The sequence below is a fragment of the Dendrobates tinctorius genome, unplaced genomic scaffold (assembly GCF_039654945.1).
Source record: "Dendrobates tinctorius isolate UK_male_01 unplaced genomic scaffold, ASM3965494v1 ptg000160l, whole genome shotgun sequence".
In the NCBI taxonomy this organism is placed as follows: domain Eukaryota; kingdom Metazoa; phylum Chordata; class Amphibia; order Anura; family Dendrobatidae; genus Dendrobates; species Dendrobates tinctorius.
The window spans coordinates 15,549,733-15,571,973 of NW_027361827.1; the positions used below are offsets into that span (position 1 = coordinate 15,549,733).

General features: G+C 45.4%; 1 protein-coding gene across 2 annotated transcripts in view; it reads right to left on the reverse strand.

Annotated features, from left to right (window-relative positions):
* The window catches only part of FBXO10 (F-box protein 10), a 199,492-nt gene that overhangs the window by 138,360 nt on the left and 38,891 nt on the right, over positions 1–22,241 (reverse strand). For both annotated transcript variants that reach the window (XM_073549669.1, XM_073549668.1), the window contains exon 4: positions 14,562–15,416. In XM_073549669.1, the coding sequence (XP_073405770.1) occupies positions 14,562–15,416 (855 nt within the window). The remainder of the gene's footprint in view (positions 1–14,561; positions 15,417–22,241) is intronic.

The window sequence follows — 22,241 nt, forward strand, 5'->3', positions numbered from 1 at the left end:
ACTACACTCCCCAATGAATAAATCTAGGGGTTCAGTGATCATATTGACACTTTATACCATTAGGCTGTGAAGAAAAAAATAATTGAATTTTTACCACCAAAAAAAAAAAAAATTAGTTTTATCCCCAGATTTTACATTTTCACACTGGGAAATGGGTAAAAATGGCACCAAAATTTGTCCCACAATTTCTATTGAATGTAGAATTTATTTGCCTCCTGGAGCACAGATTTTCCTAGAATAGTTTGCGGACTCCATATACAGAGCCCCTAAGTGATAGAAGAACCGAATCCCCCCTCAAGTAACCCCATTTTGGAAGTGTATACACCTTTTGGAATTGATCTACAGGTGTAGTGAAGATTTTTAATGCATGGGTGGTTTTCAAAAACAAGAAGCAATGGATGTTACTGAGTAAACTGTAATCTAACATTGTAGTGACCCATACCCTGTAGTGACCAGTACATTATGCACAGCTCATGCTTCCGGAGACATGCACTCGTAAATTAGGAGGGTTGTCATTGCTACAGAATTGCCAAACATGTGGACGCTAAATCTGGTTTAGGTACACTGGGGCTCAAAAGGGAGGGGGGGGATTTGGGAGCACAGAATTTGCTGGATTTCTTTTCGGGTGCGAGGAGTTATAGTGCTTTTCCATGGCCTTTGTGCTAGCAGTAACGTGGAAGCCCCCTATGTTTTCATTGACAGGTGATGGACCTGAGTGGGTACTTGCTTTTTATTGTGGATTGAGTTGAAGCCGTTATTAGGAACATTGTAGACAACGTTTGGCATCACATTTATCCGGCGCTTTACGCTGAGAACTTACTTTCGTATTTCCATCTAAATCGCTGAGTGATACGATTCAGATGAAACCCCCGAGAAATCCATTTATTACAATGAGTCAGCAGAGTTACTCTGGACTCCATCTGGCATCTGTTCAGTGGTATTCCTTTTTCAGAAGTGCACAAAACTGTGGCCAACGGCACTTTTATGAACACTTAAAAAGACAGAGACTGCTGAATCACCGGCCAGACTGTGTCCACAGTGCCACCATCTGCCTCATTATAGGAAATCTTCCTCTGGGGGTTTCATCTGTATCCCTTATTTCAGAGATTTACATGGAAACCCTGGTGTAAGCACTCAGCGTAGAGCACAGGATAAATGTGAACTGAGAACCCAATTGAAAATAAACACATGGGCCATGCACACAGTAAATAGGTCTGTAGGACAGTGTTCACACCACCAAAAGATTGAAACTCAGAAAAACACAGTATAACAAGCGTATAAAAATACTAACAGTAAACAGCAAGTGTTAGTTAAAAGATGATAAAACAGGGTATTTGGTTGATACTTTTTTTGCAAAAAAAACGTATACTAAGCAGCTCTACCAAACGTCCAGGTATACCCATATCAGAGCAGTCCCTAACCGATGTATTTAAAATCTGACCATGTGTATAGTATCTATATGAGCAGGATTCAGACAGGTAATGTCCGATGCGGGCATGCTGTGGAAGACGGCTTATATGTGCATGGCCCACAAGAGAGTGGTGGAGACCTCCCTAATCTTGCAAAAACAAGAAACCAATTGAATATAAACACATGGGCCATGCACACAGTGAACAAGACTGTAGGACAGTGTTGACACCACCAAAAGATTGAAACACAGAAAAACACAGTATAACAAACGTATAAAAAAATTCTGTTGTAAAAAAGTAACAGTAAACAGCAAGTGCTAGTAAAAAGATGATAAAACTGGGTATTTGGGTAATACTTTTTTTGCAAAAAATTTATACTAAGCCGCTCTACCAAGCGTCAAGGTATACCCATATCAGAGCAGTCTCTAACCGATGTATTTAAAAAAATGTTTTTATATTCAATTGGTTTCTTTTTTGCAAGATTAGGGAGGTCTCCACCCCTCCCTTCTGGGCCATGCACATATAAGCAGTCTTCCACAGCGTGTCCACATCAGACATTACCTTTCTGAAACCTGCTCATATAGGTTTTTATGTTGAATCTGTTTTATTGAAAACAATTAGACATATAACATACAAGACAACAAGAATTGTACACCATGCCGTTCTAGATTACAGAATAATCGATCTCCTATAAAGGCGAGATATCTTCCGGCCCAAAGGCTCGTAATGTCACTGTTGGACGAAAATCGATGCATATTCATCAGACCTACTTTATATAAGAGAACAAACAGGAATTTGTCACCACAGATTGAAAAATTCAGCTGTATGAACATTATTCATACAATGTTTACTCGTGTATAATGAAACAGTCTGAAGAGACATCACTCCTCCCCGCATGTCCTCCCGTATTTCAGCATCATCAATGGTCAAATATGAAGAATAATAATTGCGAGCATATTTAACAACGTCTTTATTCGTAACCAGTGGAGGTGTATTTCATATAACAAAGAAAGAGAGAAGTTAGGAAAGGGAAGAGGAAACTCACAGAGAGTAGAGAAGGAAAAGAGGAAAGAGAAGGGAGTGAGGGAAAAGGGGGGAGGGGGAAGAAAGAAAACGGGCCTCGGATCTCCGAGCCGACCCTTAAGGAGCGTCCTCGACCAATCGAAGTAGTTCGGGAGTTTCCTTGAATAAGATCCAAGGCTGCCATACTCGGACCAAACGGGTGTTATCTCCCTCCAATTCAGCCAATAATTCCTCCATACGGAAAATGTCTGCAAATTCTGACAACCATTCTGCCATAGTTGGTGGTTTCGTCGTACGCCAGTGGCGTGGGATTACCATGCGTGCCGCGGTAATACAAAAGCGAAGAAGGCTCTTCTTTTGAGTGGATATGGAACCCGGGAGAATTGATAGGATGGCAATTTGTGGGGAGAACATATTTTCCAGAAATCTTTTGATAGGCCCAAAACACCTTTTCCCAGAAGGGTCGTATAGCAGGGCACTGCCACCATATGTGGAATAGCGTGCCTCTCTCGGCTTCACATCGCCAGCAGGTATCATCTACGATCGGGAAAATGGACTTTAATCTGACGGGGGACAGATACCACCTGGTCAGTATCTTAAAATTTTTCTCCTGTGCGCCCCCAGCTGGAGACATTTTGTGTGTAAAGAGATATGCTTTGTCAAGGTCTTCAACTGAAAATTTATATCCCATCTCATCCTCCCATGCTCGGATGTAGCTCGGAACCACGTCCGAGTCTCCGGAATGGAATTCCTTATATAAGAGAGAAATCATATGAGAGGGAGGGTCCTGCAGTTGTAATAAAGTTTCCAACCGTGTCATAGGGGGGCGAGAAGTATGGTCGACCAAACGTCCCCGGATAAACGATCTCAGCTGATAGTATTCCATCCAGGAGAGTGTCCTGTTGGGAAACTTTTCCAGTAAGGCATCCCATGTCGGAATATTCCCTTCCACCAGTACCTGTCCCAGTCGTAAGTCAGAACTACTATGCCAACCCAAAAATTGGTCTCTGACACCCTGGAGGAAAATCCGGGTTACCAAATATTGGTGTCAACGGATTCAGAGTGCTGATCAATTTCTTTTTATGTTTAAAACGATTCCAAATCTGTAAAACTTCTCGAGTCAAGAAACCAGTGGGTCCCTCAAAGTCGTTTGCAACCGAATCGTAGCGTCGGATCCATGGAAGATGGCGCAGTGGAATACTAAAAGATGTCTGTTGCAGTTGAACCCATTGTTTAGAGCGGTGGCCGAATTGCCAGTCAAATAAACGTGCAAGTATGGAAGCCCTATGGTAGAGTTCCAGGTCAGGAAGACCCACACCCCCTCTGGACTTCGGGGCTGTTAGGATAGAATATTCAAGATGAGGTTTAGAGGTCTGCCAGATAAAGCGGATTAGCACAGATCTAATGGTCTGGAAGAATGTCTTCGGTGGTACAACCGGAACAGCCTGGAACAGGTATAAAAACCTGGGAAGAATATCCATCTTATAAATGAATTCATCCTTCAAAAAAACGAGATATTCTTCCGTCCTTATTCCCTCAACCGTTTCAAAGTCGATTCTAAGAGGGGCACATAATTTAATTTCTATAGGTCAGTCATGTCAGTAGGAATTTGAACGCCCAAATATTGAATGGCCCCGGTTTTCCACCGAAAGTGGAAATTTCCCATGATTCTTGTGAGTTCTGTCTGTCCTAGGAATATATTAAGGGCTTCAGTTTTCTGAAAATTAATTTTAAAATTGCTGACTGCTCCATATTTTTGAAACTCTTCCATCAATGACGGGAGAGTAATATGTGGCTGGGATATATACAGTAGGAGGTCATCCGCATAAAGAGAGACCTTATAATGAACACTGTCCACCCACAGACCGTGCACACTGGGGTTCCTCCTAATCGCCACCGCCAAATGTTCCATAACTATCGCGTATAAAAGGGGCGACAGAGGGCATCCCTGCTGGGTCCCGTTCCCAATGGCAATAGATTCTGACGTTGCCCCGTTAACCTTAACCTTTGCCGAAGGACCAGAGTATAGGGTGCGACCCTATGCAGGAAGCGATTTCCCAGGCCCAGCTGTCGTAGGGCCGAGAACATGAAGCCCCAATGCACACGGTCAAAGGCCTTCTCCGCATCAATCGACAGCAAAGCCAACGATTTACATTTTGATTTAGCATGTGCAGTCAAGATGAGAGTCTTACCTATGCCGTCTCTCGCTTCTCTTCCCCGCACGAACCCCACCTGATCCGAATGTACTACTAAAGGTAAAAGAGGAGCAAAGATTTTTATGTATAGTTTTACGTCAACGTTAATGAGAGATATTGGGCGGTAATTTGTTACTACTTTAGGATCCTTCCCTGGCTTCGGTATTACTGTAATAAAAGCCTCTAAAGAATGTGGAACAAAGGGAGAGTCAACTGCGATGGAATTTAACACCAGCGTCATAATGGGGTTAAGTTGTTCACAAAACATCTTATAAAAATGAGGGGAAAACCCGTCTGGTCCCGGAATTTTATCAGCCGGGGTATTTTGAATGACTTCATCAATCTCTTCAGTCGTAAAGTCAGTGTCTAGTGGTGTCGTCAAGTCCGTGGCCAATGTCGGAAGGGCGGTGTCCCATATATAAGATTCTATGTGTGGTTGAGGATCCAGGGGTGTTTGAGGGGGACGATCTCCGTTGATGTTATATAATGTATGATAATAACGCCGCATTATGTCCAGGATTTCTGTCGGGTTCGACGTCGTCTGGTCCCGATGTCGTTGGAGAGATGAAATGTATGTGGTCTGATTACGTGGGTGTAGAAATCTAGCTAACAGACGTCCACATTTATTAGCTTGACCGTATAATATACTCTTAAAGCGATTTCTATGATGTCGGTACTTCTCATTTAGCAGGGACTTCAGATCGTCTCTGCATTTAATCAAGTCAGTCAACGTCTCCGTCTCCTTACTCATCTTATGCTTCGTCTCTAACGTCTATAATTTCCCTACTTTTTATTTGTTTCAAACGAGATCCGTGCTTAATGAGTACCCCTCTAAGGATGCATTTAAGGGTTTCCCATTTGATAGGCATAGCAGTAGTGTCATGTGCATGGTCTTGTAGGAATTCTGCTATAGTAGACTTAATATCGGCCACACAAGTATTATCTTTTAAAAGGTTATCGTTCAATCTCCACGTCCACTGTCGCGTCACCGAGTCAGGAGGACTAATGTCCAAAAAGACTGGAGCATGATCCGCCCACAGAAAACTTCCAATGGATGGTTTCGGGTCCCAGGCCAGTGCGCAATGACTAAGGAGAAAGAAATCTATTCTGCCATATGAGTTATGTGGTGTGGAGAAGAACGTATAATCTTTCTTATTGGGATTAAAAAGTCTCCAGACATCAGTTAGCCGTAAATCATGAAGGTCCCTTTTCAAAGAGGACAGCTGACGAAGAGATAAGTAAGACTTTGCCGCTGTGGAATCCAATGTCGGGTTAAGAGTCAAATTAAAGTCACCCCCTAATATAACAACCCCTTCAGCAATATCAGCCACGGTCTTCAAGAAAGATCTAGTAGCTCGAATTTGGTCTCAGCTGGGGGCGTACCATCCCGCTATAGTATATGTGGTTGAAAAAAATCTGAATTTTCAAGATCACGTATCTGCCCCCCGTATCGACCAATGTGTCCAATATGGTATGTTGGAGGGATTTGTGGAGCGCTTTAGACACCCCTCGGGATCGTGAGTCCGGGTTGGCACTATGCAACCAGGTTGTGTAATAACGATCATGAATATTAGGAACATGTCCAGTTTTAAAATGTGTCTCTTGTAAGATCAGCACATTTACTCTTTTCTTGTGCATACCATATAAAATATGTGACCGTTTCTGCGGAATATTAAAGCCTCTAGTGTTCAAGGAGCCCAGTATGATCTTTTGTGCGGCAGTCTTACCCAGCATTGTGTTTGTAGTCCGGGGTCGAGGATGCAAGTCTCGTCTACAGGAATGAATCGGCTCCGGAGTCCAACGCCCGCTGTTGAAAGGGGAGGGAGAAGCTACTAGGGGAGGTGGATATAATCAAAGAAAGTACAGTGGGGAAAAAAAGTATTTAGTCAGTCAGCAATAGTGCAAGTTCCACCACTTAAAAAGATGAGAGGCGTCTGTAATTTACATCATAGGTAGACCTCAACTATGGGAGACAAACTGAGAAAAAAAAATCCAGAAAATCACATTGTCTGTTTTTTTTCATTTTATTTGCATATTATGGTGGAAAATAAGTATTTGGTCAGAAACAAAATTTCATCTCAATACTTTGTGATATATCCTTTGTTGGCAATGACAGAGGTCAAACGTTTTCTGTAAGTCTTCACAAGGTTGCCACACACTGTTGTTGGTATGTTGGCCCATTCCTCCATGCAGATCTCCTCTAGAGCAGTGATGTTTTTGGCTTTTCGCTTGGCAACACGGACTTTCAACTCCCTCCAAAGGTTTTCTATAGGGTTGAGATCTGGAGACTGGCTAGGCCACTCCAGGACCTTGAAATGCTTCTTACGAAGCCACTCCTTCGTTGCCCTGGCGGTGTGCTTTGGATCATTGTCATGTTGAAAGACCCAGCCACGTTTCATCTTCAATGCCCTTGCTGATGGAAGGAGGTTTGCAATCAAAATCTCACGATACATGGCCCCATTCATTCTTTCATGTATCCGGATCAGTCGTCCTGGCCCCTTTGCAGAGAAACAGCCCCAAAGCATGATGTTTCCATCACCATGCTTTACAGTAGGTATGGTGTTTGATGGATGCAACTCAGTATTCTTTTTCCTCCAAACACGACAAGTTGTGTTTCTACCAAACAGTTCCAGTTTGGTTTCATCAGACCATAGGACATTCTCCCAAAACTCCTCTGGATCATCCAAATGCTCTCTAGCAAACTTCAGACGGGCCCAGACATGTACAGGCTTAAGCAGTGGGACACGTCTGGCACTGCAGGATCTGAGTCCATGGTGGCGTAGTGTGTTACTTATGGTAGGCTTTGTTACATTGGTCCCAGCTCTCTGCAGTTCATTCACTAGGTCCCCCCGCGTGGTTCTGGGATTTTTGCTCACCGTTCTTGTGATCATTCTGACCCCACGGGGTGGGATTTTGCGTGGAGCACCAGATCGAGGGAGATTATCAGTGGTCTTGTATGTCTTCCATTTTCTAATTATTGCTCCCACAGTTGATTTCTTCACTCCAAGCTGGTTGGCTATTGCAGATTCAGTCTTCCCAGCCTGGTGCAGGGCTACAATTTTGTTTCTGGTGTCCTTTGACAGCTCTTTGGTCTTCACCATAGTGGAGTTTGGAGTCAGACTGTTTGAGGGTGTGCACAGGTGTCTTTTTATACTGATAACAAGTTTAAACAGGTGCCATTACTACAGGTAATGAGTGGAGGAAAGAGGAGACTCTTAAAGAAGAAGTTACAGGTCTGTGAGAGCCAGAAATCTTGATTGCTTGTTTCTGACCAAATACTTATTTTCCACCATAATATGCAAATAAAATGAAAAAAAACAGACAATGTGATTTTCTGGATTTTTTTTTCTCAGTTTGTCTCCCATAGTTGAGGTCTACCTATGATGTAAATTACAGACGCCTCTCATCTTTTTAAGTGGTGGAACTTGCACTATTGCTGACTGACTAAATACTTTTTTTCCCCACTGTAGATAAAGGTTAAAAGAAGACAAAAGGTAGAAGAAATTTTAACAATACGAGTGTGGATAGGCACACTCCAATAGACAATTTAACCTGGTGGAGGTAAACGTTAATAGCTGAGTGCCTCAGTGGCAAAGCAGCGCCTCCAGGGGTCAAGTGTACAGCAAAAAAGGAGTCGGAGGCACCGTCTCCCCCGGTTCCCAACCCCGTAATGATCTAACAGTCGCGTTCCCCTCAAATCGAGAGCTTAACGGGTAAAGACCATGTATATCTTATCTTAACTATAAAACGAATGAAATATATCCCATTTCGTAATTAACTTCAGTATCATCAAAACTGACAATATTTAAGGGTACTCCAGTCTGTAATTCTGAACCAGTATAAACTTTTAGGACCCAAATTTTTCCTCAAAACAGAACACCCCAGAACAATCTCCAAATCAGAATAAGACAGGTTAATCAGTCAGCCTCTCCTTCTGCTAGGTGTATGCGCCCCGGTCCATTGGGCCGTCTCCCGCAACGACGACGTTGTTGAGGGTTCTGGCCTCTGCGGGGATCTTCCATTCTATAAAATGATGGTAAGGGTGGCCAATCAGGAATATGCACCTCAGGTATATCTAAGGCGGCCGAGAATGCTGGAACACCACTAGGGTGACTCAATCGATGCACTCTGCCTCTCTTCTGAACTCGAAGACAAAATGGAAATCCCCAGGTGTAAAGAAGGTCATGCTGCCGCAACTCGTCCAAGAGAGGGCGAACAGCTCTGCGCCTCTGTAAAGTCCATCTGGACAAATCTGGAAAGAGCTATATGCGAGAGCCTAAATGGTTTATGGGTTTTGCTCTCCTGGCTGCCCCCATGACCGCATCTTTAAATTGGTACTTGTGTACCCGGCATATCACATCTCTTGGTGGGTCCTGTTCGCCGGGATGTGGGCCCAAAGACCTATGGGCGCGGTCTAGTTCCAGTGGGTTGTCTTGAGGCCTATCTAATACCGAATTAAAAATGCCTCTCAGAGTGGTATTCAACTCCTGGGGAAGTATAGATTCGGGTAATCCCCGTATTCTTATATTATTCCTGCGTCCCCTGTTCTCAGAATCATCCAGCATTTCTGCTAGGGTCTGCAGCTGTCTAGCTTGAGAGGCTGTGACAGTTTCCTGAGCCTCCATTCTTTCATTCAGAGAGGCCAGAAGCTGATCATGGGATTCAACTTTCTCACCACATTGTTGGATATCATCTTTTAGTATGGAAAGTTCAGCCTTATAGGAAGATTCCAGACGGGCAATGTACTGCTCCATATCCTGTTTCGTCGGGATATCTTTTATTTTATATAATAAATTGAAATCAGCTCCCATGGGTGCTGCGGAGTGTCCTGTCAAAAGAGAAGCCGACATCCCGCACTGTGGTGTTAGGGATGCATCTAGTCGGTGAACAGGTGGAGGAGCTGTGTTAGATGGCAGTCCAGCCTGAGGAGCAGGTGACTTAGCGTAGTCTCCCTGCCTTCTCATCATGGAGTCTACTCCCCCCAATGCTGTAGAATCACCGGTGGTATCCATATCGGTATCTGGGGGGATATTACTGTCTCCCTGTGAGTGTGGTGTGAGGGGATCCACATACATCTCCCCGGGTCCCCACCTGGTTTACTGGCGCGTGGTTGCGCTGGCTTGTCTGCGGGGTTCCCCTGTGAAAGACGGGCTTCCAGGGGTTTGATGGTTTTGTCCTGGGGAGAGCGCCTCTTCACCTGTGAGGCTTCTGCGGTCGCACCGCCAGTTCTCCGAGGGGTCCCCCTGTGGTCCTCCGTTTCCCCGGACCGCTCCCCTACTTCTTGTGCCTTACTTCCTGTTAGCGGCAGGGCCTGCTGCAATCTGCGCGCCGCATCTGTCATGGCGCCAGTGGCCTTCTTTCTTCCCACTCCTATAAAGTAGCGGGCAATGCTCTGAGGAGCGCTGTCGGGTGCTGCGGGACCGGCGGATGTGTTCCCCCTGTTCCTCCTGGTAGACATCGGGGTAAAGGGTGCTTGTATCGGGGTCTGTTCGGGTCGGTTACCGGTGTGGGAGCGGGAGCTCTCCAGAGCGCGTCCTCACTCCTCGCCTGCCATGCCACACCCCCATGGTTAGGTTTTTAAATACATCGGTTAGGGACTGCTCTGATATGAGTATACCTTGACGTTTAGTAGAGCGGCTTAGTATACATTTTTTGCAAAAAAACGTATCAACCAAATACCCAGTTTTGTTATCTTTTTACTAGCACTTGCTGTTTACTGTTACTTTTTTACAACAGAGTATTTTTATACGTTTGTTATACTGTGTTTTTCTGTGTAAATGTGAACTGAGCCTTACTGCGATCTTTGGGAGGCAGAATGAAAAAAAAAAAAAAGAACAGCAGGTGAAGAGTTGGTTTTATTTATTTTTTACGCCGTTTCTCGGGCGGTATAAGTGATTAGACGACTTTATTTGTCAGGTCAGTGCGATTAGAGCGATACCAGATTGCACGAGCATGGCAATGGATTTTTACGGACTATACTCTGCACATGGTCTGATGGGCTTGCGGGAGCCTGGTGACCAGGATGTCATCATGACGACATCGGGTCACCATGGCAAATATCGCAATCTCCGATCCAAGGGCAGGGGGGGGCTTTTTTTTTTTTTTTTTTTACTTCTGCCTGCTCGCTAAATGCTGCGATCGCAGCATTTAGGGGTTAAAGTACCAGGAGCGGTGCAGGCACTGCTCCTGGCACTGATAGTTGGATGTCAGCCGATAGAATCAGCTGACACCCAGCGTCGATTGCGCGCGCACAGCCTCTGTGTATGCACAATCACCTGGATGTACTCACCAACCATGACGTACTGAGTACTTTCAAGGTCGGTAAGGGGTTCATATAGGAGTTGTTGTAAAGTACCCGTCAGCATCCGCTACACAATCAATTTAGCTGTGTTTTCCAAATTCGCTGAAAGCACAGCGCCTCTCTAGTCGGCACTGTTGCTTTGCAGCGCTGGTGTTCAAATCCCACCAAGGACATCTGCAAGAAGTTTGTATGTTCTTGCCATGTTTGTGTGGGTTTCCTCCTCAGGGCCGCCATCAGGGCATTACTGCCCTGACTGGCATATGGGACCCGGTGGGCAGAGGGGGCCCGCATCGGGTCTGGTCTCCTCTGCTCACCGGGCCCCTACCGGCAGGTAAACCGGGCCCTTAGCGCAGCGCTGTGGCAGCTAAACGTTATTGACATGCGGGCCCGCCGGCCAATCGGAGGCTGGCAGCTGACGTCAGCCGCAGCGCTCACTTCGCTCGCGTCTGACGTCACTGTCAGTCGCCGGCGAGTGTGCGCTTCAGCTGCCTGGAGGGACGAAGCCTCGCTGCTGGACGCGGCCAGGTAAGAAGAATTTTTTTTTTTTTTTTGAGAGCGGCAATCCGGGGGGCCGGGGGCAGACTGTGAGACGGAGGCAGAATGCTGGAGACTGGGGGCAGAAGGCTGGAGACTGGGGCAGTAGGCTGGAGACTGGGGAAGAAGGATGGACGCTGGGGCAGAATGCTGGACGATGCCGGGCAGAATGCTCGACACGGGGGGCAGAATGCTCGACACGGGGGGGCAGAATGCGACAGTGAAACACAGGAAAGGGCAGAATGTGACAGTGAGACACAGGAGGGGGCAGAATGTGACAGTAAGACACAGGAGGGGGCAGAATGTGACAGTAAGATACAGGAGGGGGCAGAATGTGAGACATGGGGCAGAATGCGAGACACGGGGCATGATTGTAGACACGGGGCAGAATGGAGATACGGGGCATGATTGGAGACAGATGGGGCAAGGTTGGAGACAGATCTCACAGGATCATGGGGCAGGATAGATACGATGGAGACAGATGGGGAGATCATATGGGGTAGAATGAATTCTCATGAGGGCGGGATCGGAGAACATATGGCTGAAGCCAGGAATGAGACACACGGGGATCAGGATGGGGGATATTATTACCATAGGGGCTAATTAATGGATTATTACTGCAGTCATGTATTTAATTTTTTGAGTATACTGTTTTAAATGGGGGGCGGTCCTGTTACTGTGCAGAGCGACACTATGTCGCCTTTTTTTCTTCATGTGGTGTAATGTAGAAGTTGGGAAAAAATAAGTAATGTGTTCTGAAAGCGGAGCTCTAGATAACTGAGTTATTTCCTGCAGAGACGAGCCCTGGCTGGAAGATGTGATGGCGATCTGTGCTGAATGAAAGATGAAAAGCAAGGATGAAGGACTTCCCCTAGAGACATCACTGGTGAGTTAGTGTGTTACCTGTACACTGACACTATACACTGTATACTATATACAGAGGTCCTGTGTATAATGTCACCAGTGATCACTGTATTACCTGTACATTATATACAGAGCTCCTGTGTATAATGTCATTGATCACTATATTACCTGTACACAGACACTGCATACTAAGTACAGATCTCCGGTGTATAATGCCACTTATGGTGATCGTATTGGTTTTTTTTATTAATGATTAGTATTGTAGTATTCAGTCACCATGTGGTGGTAATATGTGGTCTGGGCATGGTGCAGTGGTATTTGTCCCTTGTATGTGCTATTATTTGGTCACTTTGTGGTGGTAATATGTGGTCTGGTCATGGTGGGGTGGTATTTGTTCCTTGTATGTGATATTATTTGGTCACTATGGTAGTAATATGTGGTCTGGTCATGGTGTGGCGGTATGTGTTCCTTGTATGTGGTATTATAGGTCACTATGTGGTGGTAATATGTGGCCTGGATATGGTGTAGCGGTATTTGTTCCTTGTATGTGATATTAATGGTCATTTTAAAAACTGAAAAATAAAGAAAAATATACCTAAATTGTATATCATATTTTAACAAATATTTAATAGGTTACGTAGAGTAGGGCCTGGCCAAAAGTGTCTACCCTGTTATGGTGGTGGCTTAAAAAAAATCTTTTGGCCAAAGCAAAAGCTGCCGGCTATATGTGTGATCTGGCGATGGAAACGGTTAATGTGTGATAGGTAAGAAGTGGAGTTTTTCGAAGAGAGAGCAGTGGGACTGTGGACAGTTCGAGGGGTGGAGCCTGGGCGGAGTCTCAAGGGGGCCCCGAAAATTTTGCCAGTATGGGACCCCGAAATTCCTAGTGGCAGCCCTGTTCCTTCTACACTCAAAAGACATACCGATAGGGAAATTAGATTGTTAGCCCCAATGGGGACAGTGATTATATCTGTAAATTGCTGCGGAATATGATGTTGCTATATAATCAAAGAAAAATAAATATGTTTACTGTACATCTTGCGGAGTAGATAACAGCTGGTTGATGGGAGCATTGCAACTCCAATCGAATATTAATGACTTATCCCATGGTCATCATTAGGCTGGAGTCATACTGCCATAATTCTCGTGCGATAATTGCATCGCACTTCACGGACTGGCCGGCACCTCTCCTGACCTGAGCATGACAGCATAATGGATTACTATGCAGCTGTCAAGCTCAGGTCAGGAGAGGTGCCGGCCAGGGCAAGTTTTACGATGCGATTCTCACACGAGAATTATGGCAGTGTGACTCCAGCCTTAGGTTGTGCCCGAATAACCCCATTAAGTTGACTGTATTTGCACATAATGTAATCTGTCCCTATGTTAATACATATATTTTAACAGCAGTAGTATTAGGATGGGGGCTGCGGCTATTTTTTAAGGAATATCTTGTTTTAAGGGATCATTCAGACATCAATTTTTCACATATGTGTTCTGCATTTTCCAGTGATAGAACACGTACCCATGATAGTATTCGGCGTGGTCTGTGTTTTTAGGATGATCGCGTGTCTGCAAAAAATAAAACAATGGAAGCATGTCTGCTTTGTGACCAGGTCAAAATTACCCATACAAGTCTATGTGTCCATGATGGAGAGAAAAAATAAATAAATAAATTTAAAAAAAATCCGCTGACCGTACACATTGCCATCTGTGTGCAATCGGTGTGAAATCCATTTTTAACATTGTATGGGGTAGAAGATGTTTTTTTTTCTTGGCATATTAGAAAATGAATGAGGAGATACACTAATGAAATTCTGATCCAAAGCCCTGATCAAAATTGGATTGTGCTTTTACGTACAAATAAAAGTCACCGATGTTTGAATGAGACCCATGTGTATCATAATGCAAGCGTTAACAGAAAATGTATTCCATCCCCAACACAAGCAGCTACATTTACCATTATGGTCTCATGACAACCTGTAGCATCTGAACAGCACATCTGGGCTTGTTCAGCCTTGCCATGGGGACATGTGCATATCCAACTCCAATGCTAGTAATGGGGATTTAGATTCCTGTAGTGCCAACAGTGAGATTAGAAAAAGTTGTTATGAGGACACAGGCTTTAGATCTGTACTGCAGTTAGCCATCAAAATCTTTTTTTCTCTACGTTTTGGCACTAAAATGTCCTTTTATGCATTACGCATGATAATTTCACTTTAATTTCAGTCCACTTACCTTGCTATTTTGAATGCACCTTACTGCATAGGTCAGGTCCCTAAATAAACAACCTTCCAGTCTTGCTTGTCCCTGTGAGCAAATAAAGATGCCACCTTTACCATCTCTAAAAAGGCACTTCCATACAAGACATCCTTGAACTGAGTTGGCAATAGATTGCAATTCCTTGTCCTTTTGTAGCTCTTGATGCAAACTTTTCAAAGCCATGTCACTCTGTAAAGCGAGGAGCCCATTGGTCTGTGGCCGGCAGTGTAGAGATTTGGCTAGCATGTGACTCAGTCCATGAGAATGATATGACAATTTGTAAACCGACTGGTCATCGTCTTCATTCTCACTGACTGTGCTCAATTCACTGTCACTGTAATCTGTATCCAGAGTCATGGCCTCCCCATCCTTACCCATGAAAAAGTTTCCATTCAGTTCGTTTTCCTTGTCATTGGTGTGATCTTGTAATATTTGGGATTTTGATTGAGGATGCAAGTTGCTTTGGTCTCCATTAACGAAGATCTCACATGTCCTCATTTTTGCACCGGGTGACCCAGCAGCTAAATAATCAGTATTCCCAGACAGAGAGGACTCGGAAGCCGTGTACAGAATGGCCCTTGACTTGGCAGAGATGGAGAGATGCTTACAAGCCCAGTTTTTGTCAGAAGTGGGCGATCCCTCCACAGTCACGGAGGCATTTTCACTGTTAACAAATTCACAGTTCTCAAGCACACTGAGCGCCACGTTGTGGAAATGTATGCTGGACTGGTTAAAAGTGCAAAATTTTATCTGGCACGTTCCGGGAGCGTGGATCTGTAGCTGCCCATTCTCAAAGTTGCAGTTGTCAAACTGGACATAACCAATGGACGTCTAGTGAAAGAAAAGAGAATCAAGTCTTCATTCTACAAATAATAATGCACTTTATTTATAGGTTTACTTTGCAGTATAAAATGGGATCAAATAATATGCACAGCCATCTCTTAAAAGTACCCGTCAATGAATTATGGGTGGTTAGCTCTACAACAGGAGACCTTAATCCTGCCTTCCACTTTTTCCTCCCCAAAAACGTCATTGAATTCCAGCAGAAGACGGAGGAGGAATGCCATTTATTTTGGAATGCTGAATTTGGAAATTAGTAATCTTTAGGCTAAGTGCACACGTAGCGGAACTCCCGCGGTAGTTACCGCGGGAATTCCATTCCGCTGGAAAACCGTATGTTAAATTCCCGCGATTTTCCAGCGGAAAAACTAGTGAATTGCAAGCGTAATTAGCTCGCAGAATGCTAGCGTTTTCCAAGCGATCTGTACCATCACTTGGAAAACTGATTGACAGGTTGGTCACACTCGTCAAACATAGTGTTTGACGAGTGTGACCAACTTTTTACTATTGAGGCTTCCTATGCAGAATCAGTAGTAAAAAGAACTAAGGTTAAAAATAATAAAAAATAGTGTTTTTCTCACCTTCCGACCTCCCGCGCAGCGTCCCCGATCATCGCGATGCTGCCGGCAGGTCCCATTCCCAGTGATGCATTGCGCCAATGACCTTTGATGACATCGCGGTCTCGCTACGCTATGGTGTCGCGAGACTGCGACGTTATCAAAGGTCATTGCCGCAATGCATCACTGGGAACGGGACCTGCCGGCAGCATCACTGAAGCCTGGTGACGCTGCGCGGGACGTCGGAAGGTGAATATAACCCGATTTTTTTATTTTAATTCTATTTTTTACAGGGATATGGTACCCACAGCCTGGAGGACAGTCTCCTCTCCTCCGGACCGTGGGTACCATCCGCAAATGTTCTGCTTACTTTTCGCATGGTGGGCACAGCCACATGCGGAAAGTAAGCAGAACAATGCATTCTTATGTGGGCGGAATCGTCGCGATTCCGCAAAATTAATGAGCATGCTGCGCATTTTTCTGCAATGCGATTCCGCCGCGGGAAAATCACAGCATTAGCACAGCATTGCGGAATCCCATAGGATTGCATGGGATGCTGTTTTTTTGCGGCAAAATCGCGCGTCAAAAACCACCGCGAAAACACCACTACGTGTGAACGCAGCCTTAGAGAAAAATGCCAGAAAAAATACCACACCCAGAGCAAAAGTTATAAAAGAAACACAATTGAAAAAAATGCCCTAAAGCAAACCATGTGTACAGAGATATTAACAGTATATATTCTCACAGCAAGGATCACACTGCCTGGTGAGGAAAAATGCTAAATATGCCTAGTATGTTCCCCATGATTGGCCTTTATCTAAGAGTATGAATCCAGAAATGATCAATGTGGAGTTAGACCACTAGATGGTTTTTGTGATAAAGGTTTTCAATAAATATCAAGGCTTCCATAAATGAACATACTTGGCATATACTGTAGTGCCAGGTCCATAATATACCCAAGGATATACAAGCCTGCAGGGTTTTTTTCCCATATGTAAACCAGCAGCTTTTCTCATGATACTGCAATGTTATACATACAGCGGAGCTAAACTTTGTGGTCACAAATCAGCGAGAGAAGCTCAGAAGAAATAAGAGTTCTAAACTCTCTGGTCAGAACATGCACACTGACTGATTCCAGTAACCCATACTGCACCCACCAATAGACAGTGCCACATAGATGTCATAGAAGGCAAATGGTGCACAATTAGAATGGGACCAGCTGCAAAAAAGATCCCCCCCCCCGATAAAAAAAAAAATATATATATGCTTTTTATGTCAAATATACACAGGCAGTTTTTGCCATCATATTACAATGGTAGAGCACTTTACAGCTTTATTTCCACCTACCGTATTTTTCCGACTATAAGACGCACTTTTTTCCCAAAAAATTTTGGGGGAAAGTGGGGGGTGCGTCTTATGGTCGCAATATACTAACCTCCAATCATGGCTGGAGGCTGGTGCGGGTGCCGCCGGGCTCTGCGGTGCGGTGGTGGCAGCGGGCGGGGCTGTGCGGTGCGGTGGTGGTGGCGGGCTGTGCTCCGGTGCAGGGGCGGCAGCTCCGCCGGCATTTCCTCGCAGCCCGCCGAGATTTGAATCTCGTCTCCCGAGATCTCGGGACGAGATCTGAACCCGCGCATGCACCGTCCCCGGACCGGCGGCCATCCTCCCGGCGTCCATGTTCCCGGAGGTCACCGCAACATGACGGCAGCCAGCAACGGATGTGTGGGGGCCTCCGGGCTGTGAGGAAATGCCGGCGGAGCCGCCGCCCCTGCACCGGAGCACAGCCCGCCGCCACCCTCACCCCGCAGAGCCCAGCTGTCCCAGCCCAGCTCAGCCCACTTGCCCCAGCCCAGTACAGCCCACTTGCCCCAGCTGCCCCAGCCCAGCACAGCCCACCTGTCCCAGCCCACTTGCCTCAGCACAGCCCACTTGCCCCAGCACAGCTGCCCCAGCCCAGCACAGCCCACCTGCCCCAGCACAGCTCACCTGCCCCAGCACAGCCCACTTGCCCCACCACAGCCCACCTGCCCCAGGACAGTTGCCCCAGCCCAGCACAGCCCACCTACCCCAGCACAGCCCACCTGCCCCAGCCCAGCTGCCCCAGCACAGCCCACTTGCCCCAGCACAGCCCACCTGCCCCAGCCCAGCACAGCCCACCTGCCCCAGCACAGCTGTCCCAGCCCAGCACAGCCCACCTACCCCAGCACAGCCCAGCTGCCCCAGCACAGCCCAGCTGCCCCTGCACAGTCCAGCTGCCCCAGTACAGCCCAGCTGCCCCAGCACAGCCCAGCTGCCCCAGCACAGAGCCGCCACCACCGCACCAGCCTGGAGCACTGAATGACCTCTGTGACCACTCCTCCACCTGTGCCGGATCCCTTCCCAGGTAAGCTGAATTCGGACTGTAAGACGGACCCCCATTTGACACATTATTATTTTTTTCCCTATTTTCCTTCTTAAAATTGGGGTGCGTCTTATGGTCCTGTGCGTCTTATAGTCCGAAAAATACGGTATTTGACTGTGAACTAAAAATTCTGTTCACTAGTGCCAAAGGGAATCTGTTTGCAAGTTTTTGCTATGGAATCTGAAAGTAGCATGATGTAGAGGCAGAAAGTCTGATTCCAGCGATATGTCAATAACTGGGCTGCTGGGTGTAGTTTTGATAGAATCCTTGTTTTCGCTGCTGTAGATGTAGCAGTGGTCAGAATGCTGAGCTGTGTATAACCCTGCACACACCCCAGATTGACAGCTTCATGAGTATACTGTGCATTGTAAGCAGGCTGCCAATCAGTGATAGGGGCAAGGTTTCACTGATTACCGTAGCTTGACTGGTTACATGGGACACGTAGTCCTATAGTGATAATCTCCTGCTAATAAAACGCTGATTGCTGTAGTCTCAATAAAATCTGCTGAGCAAGTGACACATTACTGGAATCAGGCTGTCTGATCTTGCATTATGCTGCTCTCAGATTAGATAACTAACATGCTGACAGATTCCTTTAAGGGTATGTACATACGTTGTGGATTTTTCTGCGCGGATTTGGCTGAATTCGCAGGTAAAATTACCTGCATTTTACCTGCGGATTTACTGTGGATTTTCTTTAGATTTTGTGCTGATTTCCCCTGCGTTTTTACACCTGTGGATTCCTATAATGGAAGAGGTGTAAAAACGCTGCGGATTCCGCACAAAGAATTGACATGCTGTGGAAAATAAACCGCAGCACATCTGCGCTGAATTTTCCGCAGCATGTGCACAGTGGATTTGGTTTTCCATAGGTTTACATGGTACTGTACACTGCATGGAAAACTGCTGCGGATCCGCAGGGCCAAATCCGCTGCGGATCCGCAGCCAAATCCGCAACGTGTTTACATACCCTAAATAAGTTCTGCAGAACCACAATAGAAGCACACATTCTTAATGATAAGGCCTCTTTCACACTTCAGTTTTTTGCATCAGTTATAATCCGCCAAAAAGGCGGACAAGCGGATCCGTTCTCAACTGATGTGAACGGATGGGGCAGGATCCGTTTTCAGACGGATCCTGAAAATGAAGAAATTTAAAGGAATCGCTGGCGAGAGAGAGAGAGAGAGAGAGAGAGAGAGAGAGAGAATTTTTTTTGTCCGGCACCCAGAAAGAATTTCGGGTTAAATGAGTGTCTGGAGGATCCGCCAGAGAAAAAAACGTTACAAGCTCCGTTTTGAAATCTTTGAGGATGGTGACGGACAGCAACTTTTGGCGGATCCTCACAAAAAACGGATGCAACGGACAGCAATCCGTCACAATCCGCCATTAATGCAAGTCAATGGGAAAAAAACGAATCCTCAAAAAAAAATTGAGGATCCGTTTTTTTTCAAAACCTGGCGGATTGTGACTGATTGTAAAAAACGGAAGTGTGAAAGAGGCCTAAGAGGGTAGAACCCCTCCTTTGTAGAGATGTCACCTGCTTTTAGGTTCCCCATTTGAGAGCTGCATGATGTAGGGGCAGAGACTCTGATACAACCAATGTGTCTGTTACTGGGCCGCTTTCTGCAGCTTTTATAAAAACACCTGATGCTAATCTAGCAGTTCTCTGAATGCTGAGCTCTGCATAACCCCACCTACTCCACTGTCAGCTTGTGTATACTGTGCATACAGTTAGGTCCATATATATTTGGACTGAGACAACATTTTTCTAATTTTGGTTCTAGACATTACCACAATGAATTTTAAACAAAACAATTCAGATGCAGTTGAAGTTCAGACTTTCAGCTTTCATTTGAGGGTATCCACATTAAAACTGGATGAAGGGTTTAGGAGTTTAAGCTCCTTAACATGTGCCACCCTGCTTTTAACGGGACCAAAAGTAATTGGACAGATTAAATAATTGTAAATAAAATGTTCATTTCTAGTACTTGGTTGAAAACTGCCTGAAGTCTTGAACTCATGGACATCACCAGACGCTATGTTTCCTCCTTTTTGATGCTCTGCCAGGCCTTCACTTCGGTGGTTTTCAGTTGCTGTTTGTTTGTGGGCCTTTCTGTCTGAAGTTTAGTCTTTAACAAGTGAAATGCATGCTCAATTGGGTTGAGATCAGGTGACTGACTTGGCCATTCAAGAATATTCCACTTCTTTGCTTTAACCCCTTCCTGACATGAGACGTACTATCCCGTCCATGGGACCCGGGCCCCTATGCCCATGGACGGGATAGTACGTCTAGCGCGATCAGCGGCGCCCACGTGGTGAGCGCCGCTGATCGCGGCCGGGTGTCAGCTGATTATCACAGCTGACACCGGGCACAATGTGTCAGGGGCGGTCACGGACCGCCCCCGACACGTTAACCCCTTGCACACCGCGATCAAACATGATCGTGGTGTACCGGGGGTTAAAGGGAAGCATCGGCAGGGAGGGGGCTCCCTCCGTGCTTCCCTGAGCCCCCCACGGCAGCGCAATGTGCAGCGCTGCTGCGGGGGGCTCCTTTCCTCCAGGCCCCCGAATCCAAGATGGCGACGGGGGCCTGAGGAAGCTGGCTTCCTCAGTGCCTGCAAAGCGCAGGCATGAGGAAGCCTTCTGCAGTGCCTGTGTCAGATCGCTGATCTGTCACAGTGATCTGTGATGTGACACAGTCCCAGTGTGACAGTGATGTCCCACCTGGGACTATTTAATAAAGTAAAAAAAAAAATAAAAAAAGTGTTAAAATAATTACAAAAAAATCGCCAAATAAATTCGAAAAAAAAAAAAAAATATTCCCCCAATAAATCCATTTTTTGGAAATAATAAAAAAAAAAACAATAAAAGTACACATATTAGGTATTGCCGCGTCCGTAATGACCCGCCCTATAAAACTGTCCCATTAGTTAACCCCTTTAGCGAACCCCTTAAAAAATAAAAATAAAAAACTAAGCAAAAAATAATGATTTATTATCATACCGCCAAACAAAAAGTGTAATAACGCGCGATCAAAAAGACGCTTATAAATATCCATGGTACCGCTGAAAACGTCATCTTGTCCCGCAAAAAACGAGCCGCCACACAGCATCATCAGCGAAAAAATAAAAAAGTTATAGCTCACAGAATAAAGCGATGCAAAAATAATTATTTTTTATATAAAATAGTTTTCATTGCATAAAACCGACAAAAACATAAAAAAAGACATAAATGAGGTATCGCTGTAACCGTACTGACCCGAAGAATAAAACCGCTTTATCAATTTTACCGCACGCGGAACGGTGTAAACGCACCCCCCCAAAAGAAATTCATGAAACGCTGTTTTTTGTTCATTCTGTGTCCCAAAAATAGGAATAAAAAGCGATCAAAAAATGTCACGTGCCCGAAAATGGTACCAATAAAAACGTCAACTCGTCCCGCAAAAAATAAGACCTCATATGACTTGGTGGGTCAAAATACGGAAAAATTATAGCTCTCAATATGTGGTGATGCAAAAACTATTTTTACAATAAAAAGCGTCTTTTAGCGTGCGACAGCTGCCAAATATAAAAACCGCCATAAATAGTAAATCAAACCCCCTGTCATCACCCCCTTAGTTAGGGAAAAATAATAAAATTAAAAAAAAAAGTATTTATCTCCATTTTCCCGTTAGGGTTAGGGCTAGGGTTAGGGCTAGGGTTAGGGTTAGGGCTAGGGTTAGGGCTAGGGTTAGGGCTCAGATTAGGGTTAGGGGTGTGTTGGGGTTAGGGTTGGAGTTATAATTGGGGGGTTTCCACTGTTTGGGCACATCAGGGGCTCTCCAAATGCAACATGGCGTCTGATCTCAATTCCAGCCAA